This window comes from Eumetopias jubatus, unplaced genomic scaffold (genome assembly GCF_037043125.1).
Source record: "Eumetopias jubatus isolate StellerSeaLion01/CBP00866 unplaced genomic scaffold, mEumJub1_p1.0 scaffold_9, whole genome shotgun sequence".
NCBI classification, from domain to species: Eukaryota; Metazoa; Chordata; class Mammalia; order Carnivora; family Otariidae; genus Eumetopias; species Eumetopias jubatus.
In genome coordinates this window covers 76,404,903-76,425,725 of record NW_028274815.1, presented here as the reverse complement: position 1 = coordinate 76,425,725, position 20,823 = coordinate 76,404,903, and the positions used below count along the sequence as shown (strand labels likewise).

The 20,823-nt window shown below is 49.3% G+C and overlaps 1 protein-coding gene across 5 annotated transcripts in view; it reads right to left on the bottom strand.

Moving 5' to 3' along the window:
- Positions 1–20,823, bottom strand: part of THADA (THADA armadillo repeat containing) — a 322,099-nt gene that overhangs the window by 38,620 nt on the left and 262,656 nt on the right. For all 5 annotated transcript variants that reach the window (XM_028103861.2, XM_088026549.1, XM_088026548.1 and 2 more), the window contains 5 exons: positions 20,170–20,549; positions 19,446–19,564; positions 19,031–19,103; positions 16,128–16,281; positions 14,386–14,517 (listed from right to left, as the gene is read on the bottom strand). In XM_028103861.2, coding sequence (XP_027959662.1) covers positions 14,386–14,517; positions 16,128–16,281; positions 19,031–19,103; positions 19,446–19,564; positions 20,170–20,549 — 858 coding nt within the window. The remainder of the gene's footprint in view (positions 1–14,385; positions 14,518–16,127; positions 16,282–19,030; positions 19,104–19,445; positions 19,565–20,169; positions 20,550–20,823) is intronic.

The window sequence follows — 20,823 nt, the reverse complement described above, 5'->3', positions numbered from 1 at the left end:
TGACAAAATAGAAAGACAAAAAGAGCCGGGCCTTTGACTGGGAATCTGATGCTCTGTCTCCACCCTCCTCACCTCCTTTCTCATTTGCTCCAAACTGACCCTTCCTTCAGCTCTCCTCTAGCCGGTATCACATGGAATTAAAGTATATTTTAGCCCATTAGCTATATTATACTGTATTCCTTATTTTTAACTTATAGTAACAGCTACATTAAGCCTTTCCTTATAAATATCACCCATCTTCCCAAATCTCCCTGCCCACCAAATCCAGCTACTCTAGAATGAGAACAGTGGGTTTTAGTCCTCTGAGACTTGGAAATTATTTTCCCCCGTGGGTTCAAGCCAGCCAGCTCCGGTCTAGGCCAACCTCGCCTCCCTCTCCCATCCCCAGGTGGCCAGTCCTGGTTCTTGCAAGCTATGTCAGGGGGCACTTTGCCTATTGGGACTGGTATTTTTAAATTTCTGTGGTTTCTGGGGAGTAGATATTGTAAAAAGGAGTGAAAAGAAATTGAAGTTTGAAATTTGGTGAACTTTCCCCTGCCCTGTACATGTGAATAATGACTTGCTGATAGAAGCGGCTTTTTCAAAGATGAGAAACAATCTAAGATTTATGACAAGTATGTTCAAAAAGACCCAGCACTGCTTGTAGCCAAGGTGGAAACGTCAGGAGATTCCTAGATCTATTCCGGTTGGAGGAAGGGAAGGACAGAGGGGAGCCTGGGGGAAAAGAAGGAAAAAAGATACCAGGAGGGGTTGGAATTGGCCGGGAGGTCAGCACTTGGGAATATTTCTTATGCCCATTTTGTAAGTTCTACAGTAACATGAACATGACAACCATTTCCAACAAACGATGGTGAACGAAACAAATGAGACTGCTTTGCTGGCATTGTTTTTACATTTCTACATGGATGGTGAGGGAAGACGGGGGCCGGGACAATTGTACAAATGGAGATGAATGACCCCTTTACAGGAACCTGGGAATTCTGCTTCTAAGGGTTCTGACCTCTTATGGTGTGCTTGGGAAGCCACCAGAAAAATAGTCCTGACAGTTTCTCAGGGTCAAATCTACAAATCTTGGCCAGAATTCTGCTCCTCGCTGGACCAGTCTCTTACAGCAACTGCTGTTCCCCCGTCCCTCCCGTCCCTCCACGAGAGGCCAAGGGTGGGGGCAGGGCCATCCTGGGAGCAGTCCCCACACTGTGCATCAGGACAGCCTCCTGTGTCTTGTGGGTGCAGAGCCAACATTTTTGAGTGTATATTTTATAACCGCAGTTTCAAAGTATAAAAATAGAGTGTGAAAAATAAAAACAGAACTCACAAGCAGAGCCTCAGCCACCCCGCTGGTTAGAGAGAGGTTAGAGAAATAATAAAATGAGAGTAACCAAACTGAAAACTTGAAGAGGGCTCACTTGCCTTGGCAAAGAGAATTCCAGAGCCAGACTTGCGCACACTCTCCTAAGTGCTGAGGGCAGCTCGGCTCCCACTTAAAGCGTCTGTTATCACTCCTGTCTCCCCCGGGGAGTTATTTATGAAGCAAGGTTTCCTGGCCAGGCTGCCAAGCAAGGCCTCTTGCATAGGGACCAGCCCAGGCAAGAGGAGTTGAATGAAAAGCCCACAAAGGCTGGGGGTCGAGGTGCTGCTCACTTCTGCTTCTTCAAACACACCCAAGCCGTAATTCAAAACCTGAAAACAACCTGAATCCTTCTCCAAACAAAACCCCAATCTTTTATGTCAGGTTCCATATATTTTCCTACCTCCAGTCCCATCCCAGCTCCTCTCCACAGCAGAAATCAATTTACTCAACAGAGTAAGTCCTGGGGAGTTTTCCTTCTCAAAGCTCTCATTTGGAACAGATTAAGGAGGAGGGGGCAAGAATATTATTTTTTTTTGCTTTTACTTTTGAAACAAATTGACACACTTGAGACTTTGAGGCAGAACCACTATGCTCTGTGACTGGCTTTTAAAAGAAGAGGCGAATTTCATTTTCTGGTATAATGGGACTGCATTGCATGGGGAGCCCCTGCCAACCCATCCTAATTAATTAATTATTTTTTTAAAAAGTAGGCTCAATGCCCAGCGTGGAGCCCCACACAGGTCTTGAACTCACAACCCTGAGGTCAAGACCTAAGCTGAAATCAAGAGTCCAACGCTTGCGGGGGCGCCTGGGTGGCTCAGTCGTTAAGTGTCTGCCTTTGGCTCAGGTCATCATCTCAGGGTCCTGGGATCGAGCCCCGCATCGGGCTCCCTGCTCCGCGGGAGACCTGCTTCTCCCTCTCCCACTCCCCCTGCTTGTGTTCCCTCTCTCGCTATGTCTCTCTCTGTCAAATAAATAAATAAAATCTTTAAAAAAAAAAAAAGTCCGACGCTTAACCGACTGAGCCACCCAGGCACCCCCAACCCATCCCAATTTAGCCTGACCCTGAAGGCCCAGTGCTGGATCACTGGGCACTTTGGGGGCTCACCATGAGGCTGGGCAGGGGCCTCTCACCCAAAGGTAGCTACTCACCTCAAACCCCATGCGCACATTCACTCCCAAAAACCATGCTATGTTGAGAATTTAACACACCCAGCTTCACTGTGATGGAGATCCAGCCCTTAAAAAGCTTACAGTGTGGGCGGGATCCTAACCAAGAAACAATAGAAGAGCTAAACAGTGTGGATCTGACCAAAAGATAGATAGACAAAGGCCTGGAGGCTTTGTGAGAAAGGAGGGCCTGGGGGCTGGGCCTTTGGAACCAGCAACATTTCTGTAGGTCGATGACACATTAGGCACAAGCCAATATGGGTGAAGGCACAGAGAGGGAAGGCACAGGGTGTGTGCGAAGAGATGGCTCCTGGGCTCTCTCTTCCATGTTCCTGTTCTCTGCCACCTCCCCATTAAAGAGATATCTTTCTAGTAAATTCTGGCTGTGAGTAATGCAATTGAAAGCCTGCTGTCTTGTTTTCTAACAAAGTCTTTTCGTTTTTTGGATTTTTTTTTTTTCATTTTGGGTGATGTGTGTGGTCTGAAGAAATGTAATGGGGATAAGCAACTATATCTGTCAAGGTGGTGAACAAATGGAGATGAAAATTCTTACTGTTGATTACCAATTACTGTCTTTTCTTATAAAATGGTCCTGGGAGTTACTAAAAAAAATATGGATGCCAATAATTCGGATGCCTGTTGACTTATGTGGAATAATACCTGAGAGGGCAGAGGCCCAACAGTTAAGGCCAGAGGCTCTATCTGATTTGTGTCCCCAGCTGTTAGCAAGCGGCCAGAACTTTCCAGACACTCAGTAATTAGTGCCTGTGTGAAAATAAGAAGATGGGAAATGGCGAGAAGTGAAGGTTCTATCTCCCCAAATCCATTCTTCCTTCCTTACACAGAAAATAGACCTTTCAGCCATACACATGTCCACTTAGCTCACATCTGTTGAGCTTCCTTTGCTGAGCCATGTGGCGTGTGACTAAGTCCTAGGTGATAAGACACCCTTGGAAGTGGTGTCTATAACGTTCAGGTGGGCGTTCCCTTCCCTCCTCCCCGCCCACTGGATTATTACGCTCAGGTGGGCGTTCCCTTCCCTCCTCCCCGCTCACTGGATTGTGGCTATGCCTGTAGGAATGACAACTGCCCCCTTGGATCATGAGCGGGACGGTGCCTCCTGAAAACGGCAAAGCACCAAGAAAGAAGGGGGGGTTCTTTGGTGATCATGGACCATCACAGCCGTACACCGAGCCTTTTTTTTTTTCAGAGAGAGAGAGAGAGCACCTGCACATGAGAGTGGGGGAAGGGGCTTGAAGGGGGGCAGAGGGAGAAGGAGAGAATCTTAAGCAGCTTCCAAGCTGAGTGTGGAGCCTGATGCGGGGCTCGATCTCACGACCCTGAGATCATGACCTGAGCTGCAACCAAGAGTCCCATGCTTAACTGACGTGACGGAACCACCCAGGTGCCCCATGAGCCTTTTATGTGTGGAGGGTGAAATAAGCTGCTACCTCGTTTAAGCCACTTTTAACTTGGGTCTCTGTTACAGGTGCCAAATCTATACCCTGACTAAACACCAGTGGCTTCATGCTTGAGATCCCAAGAAAATACTTCAGAATGTCTGTCTCAAGATCGGCCCCAAAGTAAGATCCTTGGTTGTACTCTACCAACTTGAGTACTTCTGCTGGAGGTGGGGCTGAATGGAGAGGAAAATGGGGCGGGGGGTGTAGGGGAGGCAAGCCGCCGTCAAGGCCAACCTTTGTTTCTGATTCTCTCGTGATGCTCTCCGCCTTTGCTCCTGTAGACCAGCTTCACAGGAAACCACTTTTGAAAATCTGGATTACTGAGCTACACGAGGATCTCCCACTCATTTAGATGATGTCTGAGTGACCTGGCCCAAGCATATCTCCTTACAATCCCATTCTCCTCACAGCATCAGTGTATGTGTTCATGTCCAAACTGCTTCTGTGTCGTCTTTACAGAGAGCCACCCTGAAAGGCGTCCAGATTGACAACACACCAGCCTATACGTGTATCCAAATGTACACACGTACACACACTCCACACGTGCAGGTAAGAATACTCCCTGTGGAGCCCCATCACCACCAGAGCCACCTCCTACTCTGTTCTGCCTACAAGAGCTTCTGCCCTGTGGATTACTGTGGTCAGAGCAGAGCCTCCTGGGGTCAGAGGAGAGCCGTTGGAGCAAGGAAGCCTGGCGATCAGCCTCAGAGACTTGAGAACAAAACCTGGGCATTTCATGGGCAGGATGAGGGCTTTCTAGGCTCTGATGTTACTCTTCACACCTCTTGGGATCACAATGGGATGCTGAAGAATGAGGGGCTATTATAGTGCCCAGTTATGTTATGACAGTCTGTTTTGACACTCATTTGGATTTGGGGACTGGAGGAAGAAGGAAGGTCATCCTCTGGCCAGTCTGCAGGTGAACGGACTTGGGTGGGAAAAGGGGTCACGTGCCCAGGTAGGTGTGGATGAAAGGTGTGGAGGGAGGGCTCAGGAAGGGCACTCGCTGAGGAGTTGGGGGTGGGAGGGGGGTGCAGCCAGCCAGTCGGGGGATGAGTGAAGATGGGGATCCATCTGGTCACCCTGACAGGCGATCCTAACTCCTGAGACTGGCTTAAGTTCCAAAAGGAAGACTCTTCGCAATAGTCAAAGAGGAATCCTGTGTCCTGGTGCAGCCTAACTGAGGAAAATTTAGCCTCCTGAGTTGGGGAAAGGAAAGCACAGAGATCAGAGCTGAGGCCAGAGCAGGAAAATGAGGATCACTGGGCTCTGGGCTTGTCCTGACTAAGCACGTCAGTGCCAGAGAGCCTAAGCCCCAGACTGTGGGCTTATCATCACCCTCAGGGGTCAGTCACCTTGGGCCCAGGGAGCTTGGCTTTTAGGAGCAGCAACAGTGGAGGCAAAATGATGCAAAACTGACCCTCATTTCCTCGAGAGGAGCCCACTGTTGTCTCTGTGGGGCTTAGTCACGGAGAGGCCATGGAAACAATCCCATCACCCCAGCAACCAGGCCCAGCCAGGGTAGTCAGCAACAGTGGCAACCTGCTCCCAGATTTAAGACAGGAGCATAGTTACCATCTGCTTTTGCACATCATGGGGCCAGCTGCCAGGAACGCATTCGTCAGGATGCAGGTGAACGTCACGGCCCAGCTTCTAGGGACACGGTGATGGGCAAGGCAATCTGGTGCATGGTGAGTGGGGCTGCACTGGGAGAAGAGAGAATCAGCTCCTAACCGCGTCCCTCCTTCAACAGCTGTTTCCCTGTTTCCCTTCACCCTCTGCCGGCGAGGTGCCAGAGGTCCACCTGGGAGCTAGAATCACAATTCCCGCCTTGTGTTTCCTCCCCTGGACCCTACTGACAATACGGATGAACACCCAGAGGCCCCGAGAGCGAGGCCCAGGAGAGAGCAAGGCTGCAGTGTCAGGGCTCACTGCAGGGTGTGGTTTCATTGCTGGGAGATGCCTGGTTTCGTAGAACACTCTGTTCTTCCCACCCCTGTGATGCTGGAGTTCCTCCAGGCCCTCTCTCCAAGGCAGTGTTCCCTCTCCTCTGCCCCTACTGCACAGCTCCTACTTCACCCCTTGACCCCATCCCAGGAGTCCAGATTCTCAGGAGTGCCCCTACATTTCTGTCACTTCTAGAAGCCGAGGCCTGGGGAGCAGTAGAGAGAAGCGCTGCTCTGTGTCTCAGTGGGCCTGTGTTTTAGACCTTTTCCCCACTAATTATGTGACACTGGGGAAATCATTTACCTTCCCTGGCCTTCGGTTTCCACATCTAAAACCCTCAAGTCCCATGATCCCCTTCCTTTAGGATCCTTGGAAGGGGGGACAAAAGCCTTGATGTAGGACCTCCTGCCACCTCCCACTGCAGCCACCCACCCTCACTGCCCCAACTTCCACTGCCTTCCCCAAGACAAGCTCTGTCTCTGAGCTCCTGGGTCCCCAAGCCATTTTCCTGGGCTGATTCTAGTGTCTTCCTTTTGAACACAACAGTGAGTTTAGAAGACCTTCAGCATCCCTCTTTGGTTAACTCCTCGGCTCCAAACCTAGAGGGCTGGGTTTCGAGTCCCCTTCGTGTGTCAGAGGAAGTACTGAATGTGCAAGGCCTTTGTCCCTCTGGACCCTGAGCTCCATCGCTGCTCAATATTTCTCTTCCACAGGGCCCAGGGTCCACTGCTTCAACTCCCTGACCTTCAGCTGATTTGTACTTAAAATGGAGGCAAAAGTAAAATATCTCAGAGTGGCTGTGAGAATTGGAAGAAGCCAAGAGTGCCTGCTGGGTGATGTTCTCCATCTCCCTACCCCTGCCACTGGCGGACTCAGAGTGGGGAGGAGACCACCAGAAGAGGCCCCAGGAGGAAGGGGTCTCCATCCTCAGAGCCACTGCCACCAACTCTAGGTCTCCCAGATGGATCCATTTGGCATTGGCCTGGGTCTGCTGACCAGGGCCTGAGGATCAACTGGAACTCTCCCCTGGCTGGTCACATCCCAGCCCAGTGGGCCACTATAGATAGAATTCTTGCTCAAGAAATTCCACCTAGTGTGAGCCAGAAATGAAATGGCAAGGGAGGGGTACAGCTAGTCCAGGCTCTGCCACCATGGCCTTGCCTTAGCAGATGCCCCTTCTGTTCCTTGTTGAATTACTGTCTCTGGGAAGACGCGGGGCCTAAGGTAGCTGAGTCTGCAGCAACAAGGACCTGCCACCTTGAGGCAATTTCATAACAAGGAGAATCCAGGGGTGCCTGGGTGGCTCAGTCGGTTGAGCATCTGCCTTCGGCTCAGGTCAAGATCCCAGCATCCTGGGACTGAGTCCCGCATCGGGCTCCCTGCTCAGTGGGGAGTCTGCTTCTCCCTCTCCCACTCTCCCTGCTCATGCTCTCTTGCTCGTCCTCGCTCTCTCAAATAAATAAATAAAATCTTTAAAAAAAGAGAGAGAATCCAAAGAGCTCTACACCTCCCTTGCCTTAGGTTGTAGCTAAAAACACTGATCTCTTTACTGTGTTTAACTACTGTGAAGGACACATTCCTCCATTCCTTCATTCAACTGATCATCCAACAGTGATTTTTTTGCTGAGCATCTGTTATGTGCCAGGTTGTGGGAATACAGGGGCAAGCAGAAGAGAAAAAAATCTTGTCCTCTTGGAACTTTTATTCTGGTAGAGGGAGACAAAGAACAAAGGAAGGAAACGGTAAAATAAGACAGTGAAAGGACTACGCAGAGAGTGAAACCAGCAGACGAATGGGTGGCTACTCTAAACTGGGTGGTCAAGGCAGGCTGCTGGGGAGATGACACTGAAGCAGACATTGAAATGACAGAAAGGAGGTTAGTTAGCTGTGTGGGACCAGGGAAGACCATTCCAAGCAGAGGAAGTGGCTAGTGCAAAGGGCCTATGGCTGGCATGAGCCTGGCAAGTTAAAGAACCCCGAGAGAGGTGGGAGTGGGTGGAGCAGAGAAAGAAAGGGAGCAAGGACAGCAAATGGGGTTGGGGAGAGGCAGGGGTGAGGCCGGGTACAGCTTTATATGTTACTTTAGGAGTTGGCTTTTATCCTGAGAAAGAAGGGAAGCCAAGGGAGAGCTCTCAGCAGGACGGCAACGTCATCTGATCTACTCTGTAAAAAGAGCCCATTACTGGCCTCATGGACGAGGAACGGCAGGTAGGTAAGCGCAGAGGCAGGAAGACCTAGCGGGAGGTTTTTGCAGAAGTCCAGGAGAGAGATGATGGTGGCTTGTACCAGCGCATGAAATAAGCCTGGTGGACAGGCAATTTGTAACTATTTCTTAAACGAATATGCTCGATGTCACCACTTTTGGCCTTGTACTTAGAGAAAAAGCTGTGGACCATCTAGGCAGGCATGAAAGGGGGATTGAGAAAACAATTCAGAATTTAAAAACAGGCAAAAAAGAAATGATAGAGGCCGGTCAGGCCTGGAGACAGGTGTGAAGGTTCATTCTCCTGTAGTGGTTATCTTATTTGGGTCATTCTTCTCCAGAAAAATATACTTGCTATATACCCATCAGGTTATGCTCAGGGAGCAGAAAGCCCTCTAAATCTGAGTCTGGGGCCGGGCCCTGACACCCAAGCATGGAAGAGACAGTGGGGATGGTGCCGGTGAGCAGGTTAGGGAGGCAGAAGGAGGAGGGAGGCCATGCTCTGAGGGCTCCAGGACCACCTGGGAATCGCCAACAGCACAGGGCCTCCCCCCGGGCGTGGGGCTGGGTGGGCAGGAGGCCTTGGCTCACAGTCCTGGAAGTTCCGGGGGTGGAGCTGCCTGTGAGTCAGCCGAGGCCCCACAGCTCCGGGGCTTTGCTGACCAGGCGTCACCGCGGGGCCGCTGTGTAATGTCAAAGTGACCCGGCCTCCCTCCCGGCCTGCTTAAGGCTCGGAGCCTGTGAGAAGTGTTGGCGCTGTCATGCCGTCTCCCGGGCTCTGCGTGGGTGGCAGCTGTGTATGGTGCACGTGTGCGAGGGGGCAGGGGCGCGGGTGCTGGGGGAGGAACATGGTTTGGGGGAACCTGGGCAGACGTTAGGTCTTTTCTTCTCCACTGTGCCCTAGGCCAGATGACCTGCAATTCTGCCCACCAAGCTAACTGCCAAGGCCCTGTCCTCTAACCTCTGAGTCTCAGTTTTTCTACCTTCTGCTCCTGGCCTGCTCTTTTGCCTTCCTGGTAAGCTCCGCTGTGACTCTGGTGTCTCTGGGGGTCCTCATGCCGAGCACAGAGACTCTTGCTATGTCTCCCGGGTGACCCAGGGCTGTGGTCCCTGCAGTCCCGGGCTGGCTCCCTGGCCCCGCAGTCTGAGACCCAGACCTGAGCGGTAAGGGTGAGGAAGGGCTGCCAACTCTTCGCCTGCAAGACCCGGATGGTGGGTCACTCAGGCCTGCCGCTCCGGTTGCCCCTGGAGCTCATTCTTGCACGGAGGGCCAGGCTGCCTGTTCTGGGGCACTTCCTTGGTTCAGAGGGCACTCTAATCTCCTTAGGAACTTGGGGCAGACCAGACAGTTACTGACTGTTAGGCAGCCTACCCTGGTCAAAGAGCAGTCCATCAACACAGATTGAGCACCCACAGTATACCTAATTGGGAGAGGGTCTAGCTCTTGGGCTAGTTGGAAGACAAAGCTACATGAAGACAGTAGACCATGAAGGGCGAGGTGGGGTGAGACAAATACAGCAGGGGTTCAGAGAAGGGGAGATCCTGGGAAGCTGGGGTGGTGGAGGTGGGATTGAATGTGTCACCACAAAAGATTTCTATCTGACAGGATGGGCAGAAGCTTTACATGATTTTTTGTGGATAGGAGGCCTGGTGCTTCTCTTCCCCTGCATGTGTGCGTGCGTGCATGTGTGTGTGTGTATGCGCCTGTCTCTCTTTCTTAAAAGTCCTTTATACTTTCTGGGGCACCTGGGTGGTTCAGTCGTTAAGCGTCTGCCTTCGGCTCAGGTCATGATCCCAGAGTCCTGGGATCGAGCCCCACATCGCGCTCTCTGCTCAGCGGGAAGCCTGCTTCTCCCTCTCCCACTCCCCCAGCTTGTGTTCCCTCTCTTGCTATCTCTCTGTCAAATAAATAAATAAAATCTTAAAAAAAAAAAAGTCCTTTATACTTTTTACACGAGAAGTTGCTACCAAGAAGTCATCCTTCTTGAACCTAAACACTGACAATGGGTACGGGGTCTGGAGGCCCTCTAATTTCTCCCCTGCTGCTTTTACCCAGAAGTCTGTCTGCCTAACTTGAGAATCACACAAACTTAGTGAGTTAAATGTACAGACTGTCCAGGTTGGTACCACCCCCTCCCCTCGCCCCCACACCCAGTGGAAGTCCTTGTTCGAGTGGAACCCAACATGAAATCCTGATGTGAACGGAACAGACATGAGTGAGTTGCTCGGGCGAGAATCAGGAGCCCAGGGAAGCAGGAATCACCGAGCTGATGGCTTTGAGTGTCTCCTGCTCTGGAAATGACAGCTCTTTCCAGAGCATTTCAAGGCTGGAAGTAAGGTTAGAGCAGGGAAAGGAGTAGGTGGAGCCTCACCTGGAGCCCTGCCTGTACCCTTTCTTGTCCTAGCTGCAAATTTCAATCCCCTATTCCTGAGTCCAGAAATGCCATTTCTGCTGTCCCTCTCGGTACTCTGTGGCTGATCTAGGAGTAGGGAGGTGGGGCGGGTTGTGCTTGCAAAGCTGAGGGAGCCTTGGGGGTGCTCAGAGCAGTGTTGACGGGCTGTGGGTTTCACCTTCCAGGTGACCAGGTGGGAAGGAGCACATGCACGAGGTCAGCAGGCAAAAAAGGTGAACAATAAATCCCCTCTCACATGAGGGCTATCTAAGCAAGGGGTTATTTTCCCCAGGCCTCCCAGAATCATTAACCAATGGACACCACAAATCTATACCTGAAGCCAGCCGTGCGCAAGGGGACATGCTAGGGATGCAGTCTGAACGACGGGTTTAATGCTTGGCTCTTCTGTAGTATCGAGTACCTGTGCCAGGGCTCCCAGGAGAACCGGGCAGTGTGCTGGGCAGGGCAGTTCATTCTGTTCCCACAGCAGATAAAGGCCCCCTTTTGCCCTCTCAGTTTCCAGCACCCATTTCCCCAAGGTCTAGGGAATCCTCTGTCCCAGATCACAGTGCCTTGTGGCCTCTAAGCACCCTTCCTGATCCCTGGTAGTTTCACTTCCTAGAAGGTGATGGCTTAACTGCTTACATCGGTGCCAGAGGCACGTCTAGGCGTTTCTTCAGAGATACCTCATGGGTTTGAGGCTGTGAAGGCCCCTCTGCTTTCCCTTGTCTCCCATCTCCCACCAGCACCAGCAGTCCATCTGCCATGCTCTCCCACCCCGTCCCCACCGACAGCGGCTCGCGACCCGCTCCTGGCTTGTCTCCCGGCCAAAGGTCTCCCTCCAGGCCGTCACGCATACTGCTGCTGGAAAGAGCACCCCAGACAAGATGCTGGCAACACTGCTCCCCCACTGAATGCCCTCTCTAGCCCCGCATTACCTACAGAAGGAGGTCCTTCACTTGGTGTTCAGAGTCACCCCAAGAGTGCGTGCCCCTGCCTTTCCGGCTTTATCTCCCACCCCACTCCCCTGGCCTCAGCCTGTGTTCTGGCCACCGTGCCCCCCAGTCAGCTCCCAAGTTCTCCCCAACTCCAAGTTCTGGCTCTAGCTTCTTCTTCTGCGTTGAAATGCTCCCGTCTGTGTCCCATTTACCCGGTCTTTTGGGCCAGCCCCACTCTCGGGGGGTTGGGGGGGGCGGTCAGATTATCCACCTAGACCACACAATCAAGATGCACCTTGCACGTCCCTGTGCCCCCAGCACACTATCAGACAATGTACATGCAAAGCTCTCTGTCCACATCCAGCCCTCACTGATAGGATGGGGTCTCAGAGGCAGGGAGTCCTTGTGTTTTATTCTTAGGAGGAAAAGTGAGAATTTTTTTTAACAATATTTAGCCTTCTCAAAGAAGACATTAAATATTACCATGATTTAATAATAATATTTTACTATGGCGTTCATTAGACCATTGATTTGGGGACAAAATTAAGGACATGTATTTTCAAGCTATTCAAGACTCAAAAGTGATAATTAACTCTGAACACCGCAGAGCAAACCATTAGTAGTATAGTCTACAAAAATCCCTGCATGCTGAAGGAATGAGAAAAGTTACCATCAGCCACTTGATATCCTCAAGAAATGTCAAAACAAGACAATATTGTTCTTGCGTGTCAGCTGGCTGAACTTCTGACTAAAGCAAAAAATCAGGAGTGTTCCTCAGCCTTCAGCTACTTTTCAGTCCCAGACAGGAAGATGTATATTTTTTGCTTGAGAAAATCAAGCTGTATTACGGAGTTCTGTCTAAGCATTGCCACCAGGCTGAACAAGGAACACATGAGGAAGTCCTGAGAGACTGTCCCCACATAGTGACATTACATTGCTGTGACCTTTGAGGAATCTGGCTTGGGTTTGATTTTTTTGGGGATGTAAAAATTGACTCAAAATGAGTTAAAAAAAAGGGGGGGGTTGGCAGGATATTTTCAAATAACTTAGGGGAAAGGAGTCACAGAGGGGGCTGAATTGTTGGGAAACCAGTCAGATGGTCTAGCAATATAGGCTGTGTTGGGTGTTTTCAAGTTGTGGAACTGGATTTTTAAAACATTTTATTCTGAAATAATTTCAAATATACAGAAAAGATGCAAGTATAGTAACTCCATATCTGTGTTTACTATTTACACACACACATAATTATTTTTCCTGAACCATCTGAGGGTATGTAACAGGTGGCGTGCCTCTTTGACCCCTTAATATTTCAGTTGTGTGTGTCCTAAGAACAAAATAGTATCTTACAAAACCACAGTACAGTTATCAAATTCAGGAAATTTAAAATTGATTAATCTACAGACAATATTTCAATATTGTCAGTTGTTCTAGAAATTTCCTATACGGCTTTTCATCCCTCTAGCACAGGATCTAGTCCAGGGTAACACACTACATTTCATTGTTATAGAATCCTTGTCTTTTTCATACCTTAGATCCTCTTTTTATAGGCCAAGGTGAGGAATACAAAAATAGGTAGCCTTTTACATTTATTTCCCTAAGAGGCTTTTACACATGGATTTTTACACGAGAAAGGCACTCAATATTTAATTATTGGTTTGTATTTCTTGAGGAAAAAATTTAAGCTACAAGGAGGAAGATCATGGCAATACACTTTTACTACAGGTGAACTTGGGGAAATTCTGAAAGAAATAGAAGTAGTCGGGTAACAACTATCAGGATCAGGAGGGGATAAGTCCACTGATAATTCCAGTATGCCATAACCTTTCCCATTTTTGGTGGAGAGGGTACTAGAGAAATCTTGTGAGTATTGTATTCCACCAAATATTTACTGAGCACTTGCTGGGTGCTCTGTGTGTCCTTCTAAGGGAAACACGTATTCAGAAAAAGGAATGAATCACTAACGGTGGAATTACAGATCCAGGAACTCGGACGGGCCAGGAAGCTGGTGGGGAGAGGGCTTCTTGCAGATCACTCCCAGAATCAAACTGCATGTCTTCCCACTGAGAGGCAAAGCAGGTCCCGACCAAACCTGCTCTGGAGCAGCATCACCAAAAGATTATTCAAAAACCAGCTTCTCCCACATATGCCATGACAACAGAGGACTCTAGAATGCGGACGTTCATATTCCAAGGGAAGCCTCCAGGATCCCCAGCCACTGGGACAAGGAGCCCCGACTCAGTTACAAACCCTGTGTGGCCACTCCCACTCCCATTCTGCTGTCCATTCTGCTCAGCCTGTGACCTCTTGCCTCCAAATGCTGTTCCTGCTTCTCCTCGGGATGGCAGACCCAGAGATCCTTCCTGACAACCCGAGTGCAGGGAATGCAAGTCCACCAGAGCAGACATCCTCCCAGCTGGCCACCTCTCCAGAGGTGTGACCCTGCTTCTACTCCTAGCTAACCTGACTCACACTCATCTGTTTCTGTCACATGTGAAAACTAAGAGAAGTACAAAATGATAGGTCTATGATTCCCGGGTTATGTAACCACACAGATAATCATGACTTAGCCTTATTTTAAAAAGGATGACAACGTAACTAGCTAACAGCACTGTTGATTAGATTTCTCTTTGAAGATGATTTTTCTCTATGATGTCCTAGATATCAGGGGTCAGCAAACTATGGCTAGCAGATCAAATCTGGACAGCTGCCTGTTTTTGTACATAAAGCTTTATTGGAACACAGTCATGCCCACATGTTTACCTACTGTTTAGGGCTGCTTTCCCACTAACACAGCAGAGTGGAGACAGAAACCGAATGGCCAAGAACGGTTAAAATATTCACTCTCTGGCTGTTTACAGAAAAAGTGTACCAACTCTGTCCGAGAACAATAAGGCACTGCTGAGGGGTAAGAATGAGGTACCTGTTGATTGGTAGGTATTTCCTTGTGACATGGCAGTCACTACAGTTCCCGTGGCTGCATCTCGGACGGCTTGCTCCTCACTCTGCAGGAGGGTGAGGACACATCTCCAGAGAGCAAGTGTATCCTGCAATCCTAAGAAGACCAAAAGGAATTCAAATTACCTACGGTTCAATTTACAAGCAGGTACAAATACTGCTTTAAATCCATGGTGGTGGTGGTGGGGCGCGCCTCAGTGGCTCAGCTGGTTAAGCATCTGCCTTCGGCTCAGGTCATGATCTCAGGGTCCTGGGACTGAGTCCTGCATCGGGCTCCCTGCTCAGTGGGGCGTCTGCTTCTCCCTCTCCATCTGACCCTCCCCCCTGCCCATGTTCTTTCTCAAATAAATAAATAAAATCTTTAAAAATAAATAAATAAATCCACGGTGGAAGAGAGTAGTCTTTAAATGAGCAACAGTCATGCCTTTCTTCCTGGGTATTTCAAGAAAGGAAGACTTGGCAGTCAGATTAACAGTGGAAGAGAGAGGGCCTTTGGGGGCAGGTTTGGAAATATCTGTCTTTTTGGGGGGAAGGCTTCTGGAGGCAAGCAGCCCTAGGCAAGGCCCCCGGAAGGTGTGGCCCAGCTGACTAAGGCCCTGGGCCCAGCTGTCCACAATGATTCACGATTCTTAGGAATGAAACTGTATGCATTAAGAATGCTTTGGGGGAAACAAGCCCAGTGTTGATTTGAGTGACTGCCTGAGCTTATAAATTCTGAAAGCAAGATTATACTTTGGGGGGGGTAAGCACTGAAAAGGGGAGGGAACCACAGAGGATAGCCAGTGCCAGGTCCATGTGGGGCCCACTCTCTGACCACCACTGCCCTTGGGCAGGAGCTCTGTGTGGTCCCTGTGCTAGGCGCTGCTGGGGACAACGGGGCAGGAAAAGACAGTACGTGCCCCTGAGCGACGGAAGGAGCATCAAGTCAAGGACACAAGGCAAGGAGAAGTCAGGGATGGAAATGGCCGGCTGTGCCTCACAGCAGGGAAAAATCACGGTGGACCGGTGTGCCGGAGGCAGACTTCATGAGGGAGGCGACAGGTGGGCAGGGCCTCACAGAAAGGAAGTGTGTTGTCTAGGGGGTAGGCCCAGGCTTGGGCAGGGTCACAACAGGAGACCCACAGGGGACCACCACTCATCACCCCTAGCCTTTCAATGGGGGACCTGCCCTGTCCTAAGAACTCTCCTTCGACTACGCTCTCCCTTGTCTGCCCGCAGGGAACCTCGTACCAGAGACACCAGTGCGCTAGTCATACCAAGACGTGAGTTCCCTACCGATGATGCACAGAGCCTGTGCTGGGGAGTGGTGGCCGATGAGCAGGGAGGGCTGGCCAGGGCACAGAGCCACGGGATAGGGTGTTTAGATTTTATCCTGAAGGCAATCGGAACCCACTCAAAGGCTTTAAGTAGCGGAGTGAAATGATCAGTTCTGTATTTCAGAAAGACCGCACGAGTTTTTGGAAGTATAAGGAGAATGGCTTTGGGGGTAAGATGGAAAGAAAGGAGGCCAGTTAAGAGGCTGTTGGTGAAAAATGGGGAATTCGGAGGGTAGGGGGAACACATTTGAGAGATGCAAAGGTACAGTGCACACAGTCGGTTTTCATCTTCCCTCCTTTTTTATCCTGGAGTACCTATTAGTGCTTTTAGCTCTTTGGTACACTGGACCTCGGACCTCAGATCCCCCACCGCCCGGCCTGGTGCACTTACCAAGAACGGGATGGAGGCTGGTGAGCAAGAACGGTGTGGTGCGGGTGAGGGCTTCAGCAGCAGCCAGCCTGGACTCTGTGGGAAGGTGTTCTCCACAGGAGAAGGCGACCAACTGAACCCACGACTTCAGTGTGGGGGCCACCGAGTCCCTGGTCTGAAAGCACAAAGCGTATGGCAGGTCCGCAGGGGCAGTTAGGGGCTGACATGGAATTAGGTCTGAGCCACATACACCACACTGGATGTGCAAATTAGCTCTTACCGCAGGGGAAGAAAAGTTTTCTAGTTGTTTTTCCAACCCAACTAGGGAGAAATAAACAAGCCCAGGGAAGAAAATGTGACTTGTCTTTCAGTAATACTGAGTCACTAGAACTAGCAAGAAAGTTCCTGGAGTCTTTCTGATGCAAATCAAGGTATCAGAACATTGGCGTATTTGATAGCTTCGGTAAAGACAAGCCTTCTGGGGAAAGACTGTGGTAGCAGATAATACTGTTGTCTCCCATAGCAAGATGCTCCTTCTATCTTTAGTAACAGAACCTCAAATTTTGGGCTGGGCATAAAGACTACATTTCCCAGACCCCCTTTCACTTGGGAGTAATATATGATTAAGTTCTGACTAACGGTGTATTATTTTTAGGTCATGCCTTAGGAAACAGATGTGACCTTTACTTCCCAGGTTTCTCTTTCCTGCTAGCTGAACAAGGACAAGATGGTGGAAGCTGGAGCAACCATTTGGGACCATAAGATGGAAGCCATGTTGAAAACAGCAGAATAAGCTACAAGGGTCTGGGGACCCAATACTGTCATGCCACCATATCTGCTTTGACTGCTGTGATCTGGTTTAAGCCACTGTATTTATGAGTTTCTGCTATAACATTTAAAGCAGCATCCTAACTAACATTATTGTTTAAACAAAGCTCTATTCTTCTATAGTAACAGCTTTTTTTTTATTGAGATACAATTCACATGCCATACAATTCACCCATTTAAAGTATATAGTTGAGTTCTTAGTATACTCACAGGTTTGTACAACCATTACCACAGTCAATTTTAGAACATTTTCATCACCAAAAAGAGAAATCCCTAGTTAACCTCCCCCACCCTGTCATCCTGTCAGCTCCCAGCCCTAAACCACTAATCTACTTTCTGTCCCTATGGATTTGTCTATTCTGGACATTCCATATAAACTGAACCATAGAATACGTGGTCTTTTGTGACAGGCTTCTTTCATTTAGCATATTTTTAAGGTTCATCCACGTTATAGATGTATCAGCACTTTATTTTTTGTGACTGAATAATATTGTTTTGAGTGGACATACCACATTTTGTTTACCCATTCATCAGTTGATGGACATCTGGATTGTTTCCGTCTTTTAAACCCTGGTTTTCTACGTATTCTAGAAAGGGGATTATTGTTCCAAATGTACTTTACTTCCCGTATCAAAGAAGCCTCTTTAATTGTTCAAAATTACCATCGGTGGGCCTCTGTGGAACTAAACTGATGAGCATCTTAGACCTTGAGGAAGAGGCCGACTCCCAATGTACAAAGAAACCCAGGTCTTCCTGGGAACTTCTTTTATGCATTTCTCTACGGTTTTGTTAATTTTTCTCTCCCTGGAAAACTCCCAATTTTTACCAAATACTGCTTCATTCAAGTACCAAGCAGTGCCTCTAAGATGCACATGAATACTCGTTAAAAATGTCTGTGGATGAGAACGAGGTCTTTTGGCAGATGGGACAGGCTGCCCTGTGACTGCTTTCTTAGAACTTGTTTTTTTCCCTCTGGGCTATAGTTTTTTTTCAGCAAATCCTCTCCCTTCCTACAAACCTCTCCCCTTCAAACCCCCAACACACACTACTGACTTTTTTTTGGCTCTTTGTCCTTCCTGGTGACCAGCCAGCTTTGGCCCCCTGGCCTGCCTCTGAATGCCCCACATTAACAGTGGATCTGCTTAGCTCTCACCCTCTGTCCCCTCTGCCCAGTCACCACTCTCTGAATACAACCACCTTCTCTGTGAAGTCTTCTCCTTAGCAGCCCTGCACTCCCTTCCTCCTCTGGATTCCTCCGGCCTCCTCCCTAGCAGGGCATTTAATGTCACGATCTAATACTCCTCCTTGCTTATGACACTGTCCCTCCATCCTTGTTCATCTCCCGATCTCCCGCACCTCTGGCTGTGCTGCTTTACCGTAAGGAACTGGAACCCGTGATGTTAGCTGCCACCATCACAGTGTGGTCACGTGTAACCAGGAGCTTCAGGTAATATTACTGTAGTATCGACTGCCTTCTACTTATAATAATACTCTGATAGGGACACCTTTCTTATGCCCCTAAGTATACATGTATTTGTCTTAAGGCATCTTCCCAGGAAGCTGTTTTGGTTACTTTGGTTCCATCTTTCCCCCAAAGGACATGTGAGACAGAGGGGGCACATCCAGGCCTCCATACAAAGCCAGCTGGGGCCATATTCTGGGGGAATAGTTAAGCCTTAGGGATGTATTTTCATACTTAGTTGGCCAGGGTGCAATCCCAGGGACTTGCTCACTCGCTCTTTGAAAAAAGAGTCTAGCTAGAAAACTAGGACAAAAAAAACAAAGGGTTTGGTGTGTGTGTGTGTGTGTGTGTGTGTGTGTGTGTGTGTTGTATGAGAGGAGGTTGTGTTACCCTTATGGACTCAAATCAAGCATGCCCAGGACAAGAGAAAAGAAATGCTGATGGTGGTGCTCAGAAAATTCTACAGAAGTTACACCCAAAGTGAAACACCCACATGAATAACATTTTTGTAGCGGCGACACATACATGCCCCAGTGATTCTGCTTTGCTGAGACAGTTCACTTTCACTGACGCCTTCCTGGTAAATAAGAGCACGAAGACCCAGACCCTAGGCCACAGGCCCAGTCAGCCTTACCTCCTCACACGTCTGCAGGTGGTGGGCGATCACTCTGGAGGCAAGTCTCAGAGCTACACTTTGAATTTCAGACCTAGAAAAAGTCAGCCAAAAACACAGAAATAAAACCAAATGTACTTTGTATACAGATGGGTTTTTGTCAATAGTCTGTAATCTATGCCATTGTGAATGGTGGACATGCTCACCTCAGGGCCATACAAATGCCATCAGAAGTGATTACCTTTTGGTTATTAATGTGAAAACTCTGACATCATTCTATGGCTTGAGCTTAGAACATGCTCCTAGGCTGAGATTTAGAAGGAAACACAGGACCTAAGCCCTTCGGCAAGGACCGTGCCCGGATTCACTACGTGACTGACTGCTGGGACAGACCCTACATCATGCTGGGGTTGCACGGGGAGCACTGGGGGCAAACCTTTCATTGGAAGCAATATCCATTGTCCAGATCAGGAACTCCTTTGGGGTGAGGTGAATACAGTCCTCCGTCTGGGGAAGCCACTCGCTGGGGTCCATGCAATGGAGAATCTTCAGTATCTGTGTGTATCAGATCCATGGGAAAAAAAATACTCAGGAAAAAGTCTCCAGAAGCCAAATAATCATCACCTGTACCAATAAAGGGGTCTAGCTTTCAAAAAGCATCACTGACTTCTTATTTCCGCCTTAATATTTTTGGGAGACCAAGACAGGGTGGAGCAGTGACACACCCAGGGGACCTTAGTGACCTGGGATCAGAGTCTAGATGCCCTGATTCCTAGGCTAGTGCTCTTTCCTTTTGATGATGCTTTCTAGGTGGCCATCTGTCCCCAAACAGCCATGTTGACAAAGACGACCCTCTACCACATTCTACAGCCAATTTTCAGGGCTGCATTTCTTAGAGCGCTGATGGCTTACTCCCAACCTCTATCTTGGCTTATTGCCATCATCATTACCATTGTCATCACTTTTTTTAGTGCCCTTCCATGCACGAAGCCATGACAAGCACTATACAAAGAGAGTCCTTGCCCACTGGATGTGGCATCTCCTTCCTATTGCTCCTGGGGAAGCCCAACCCAGTCCTGCCTACGTGATCTTGTTACAGCGAGCTTGCCAAAAAGCAAGGGGCGCAGAAGGGAAAATGGTCAGTACACCAGAGACTTTACCTTGCAGAAGCACTCTGGGTGATTTTCCTTCATAGCCAACATCAAGAATGTCCCTCCCATATTCCACAGCAAGGGTGGCAGTCCCTTCTCTCCTAATCCAGAGGCTGCTGTCGAGAACCTTTCCAGCAGGGCATCTAATGTCAGCAGGCGCACTTCAGGGAAAGAAGACTCCAACAGCTGAGAGAAGAAGATGGGAATGGTCCCTGCCTGCTCTCCAGCTTGGGCCGCCACAGCCCATGCTGTGGCGATGGCTAGTTTGGTGAGGCTCTGGAGGTACTGGGGCAGGCCTGGCACTGTGAAGGTATAGGGGAATCCCGTTATCAGCTCTGATCCTGAGATGATCCTTCTGACGTCCTCCCAGAAGCTAAGATGCTCCGCAGCTAAAAAAGCAAAAAAGTGAAGGGAAAGAGGTAATTACTTTATTCAAAGTTCCACAAAAGTTCAGTGGAGAATGCAAGGCGCTGGGTACATGGGGTGGGACTACCATATGCCTTTCTTTTTTTTTTTTTTTTTTTAAGATTTTATTTATTTATTGGACAGAGAGAGACAGCGAGAGCAGGAACACAAGCAGGGGGAGTGGGAGAGGGAGAAGCAGGCCTCCCGCTGAGCAGGGAGCCCGACGTGGGACTCGATCCCAGGACCCTGGCATCATGA